Source organism: Trichinella spiralis (genome assembly GCF_000181795.1).
Source record: "Trichinella spiralis strain ISS 195 chromosome Unknown Scfld2267, whole genome shotgun sequence".
Classification (NCBI taxonomy): domain Eukaryota; kingdom Metazoa; phylum Nematoda; class Enoplea; order Trichinellida; family Trichinellidae; genus Trichinella; species Trichinella spiralis.
Genome location: NW_003529206.1, coordinates 1 through 1074, shown reverse-complemented (window position 1 = coordinate 1074; position 1074 = coordinate 1). Strand labels below are relative to the sequence as shown.

The 1074-nt window shown below is 37.3% G+C and overlaps 1 protein-coding gene across 1 annotated transcript; it reads right to left on the bottom strand.

Moving 5' to 3' along the window:
* Window positions 1-84: 84 nt before the first annotated feature.
* Tsp_14783 (conserved hypothetical protein) lies at window positions 85-393 on the bottom strand. The gene has a single exon (XM_003368559.1). The coding sequence runs from the start codon at window positions 391-393 to the stop codon at window positions 85-87; it is 309 nt and encodes a 102-aa protein (XP_003368607.1).
* Between the last annotated feature and the right edge of the window lie 681 nt (window positions 394-1074).

Below are 1074 nucleotides of genomic sequence, written 5' to 3'. Positions count from 1 at the left end.
AAAAAATTAAATATTATTCATGGTCGGCGAAATGATACATTAAAAATTGGCACACCGGATTTTGTGATGTTTGCTCAGCAGTGATCACAGATCCTGTCGCCTGGCCAGAAGTTGTGGGTATCTCTGTACTGAACGGCCGTAGTACATTGTGTTTTGGGCCTGGTCCCACGATGGAAAATATGGGGCAGTATCTGCGCTAGTGGAGGCATTATTTGCCAGATCATCATATATCTCTGTTACTGGATTCTGATCCCCTGCAGCCAGCCGTTTCAATTCATTCAGCTGCTGGTATAATGTATGCGGGTCCACTCTTCGGCCATCTGCATGCTCGCAAGTTTGTATTACTTGAGTAGCATCCAGATTAGTATACAGTTTTCCACAGCAACCTCTCATTCCTTAAATTCGAAACGAAATGGCTTGCGTATGATATTACACAACAATAACATCATGCTATATTAAAACAATTCCATTTACCGATGCACATATCCAACATTTGTCATTGCAATTTGTGCGTTTCAGGGTGTAGCACAGTTCTCTGTATACTAATTTCTGTTGGTTTTTTTGGATAGATGCAAACTGAATTTCATCGTCCTTCCATCAGTAAGAACTTTCGAACACAAAGCACTGAACTCAAATGCAAGACCAAACAAAAATTGATAGTCTGAACTATTCAAAGCGTAAATTTGTCATGCATCATTTCTCAGATAAGAAAATTAATCATTAGAAAGCAATAAATCAAATGCTTAAATGTTGCAACAGTGGCAGCTGCATAAAGTAGGACAGTGACGAAAATTATTTCCATTATCATAACATCAAATTTTAAACATTGTCTTTGATCTTTATTACCGTGTATGTTATCAGCATCGACACGCTTCTTAGATTTTTGCCGAACCAGCCGTATAAATGTAATAAATCTAATGCTTGACGGATGCAACCTTCGTGCAGGAATAACAAATCACATCTCATCTCAAATATACATCTCAAAGTAACCTTTCATTCCTGGCATTGGCTTTTCATGTATTTCTTATTACGATTCATTCTTTTCACACTTATCATTAATATAGAATTTCTCAT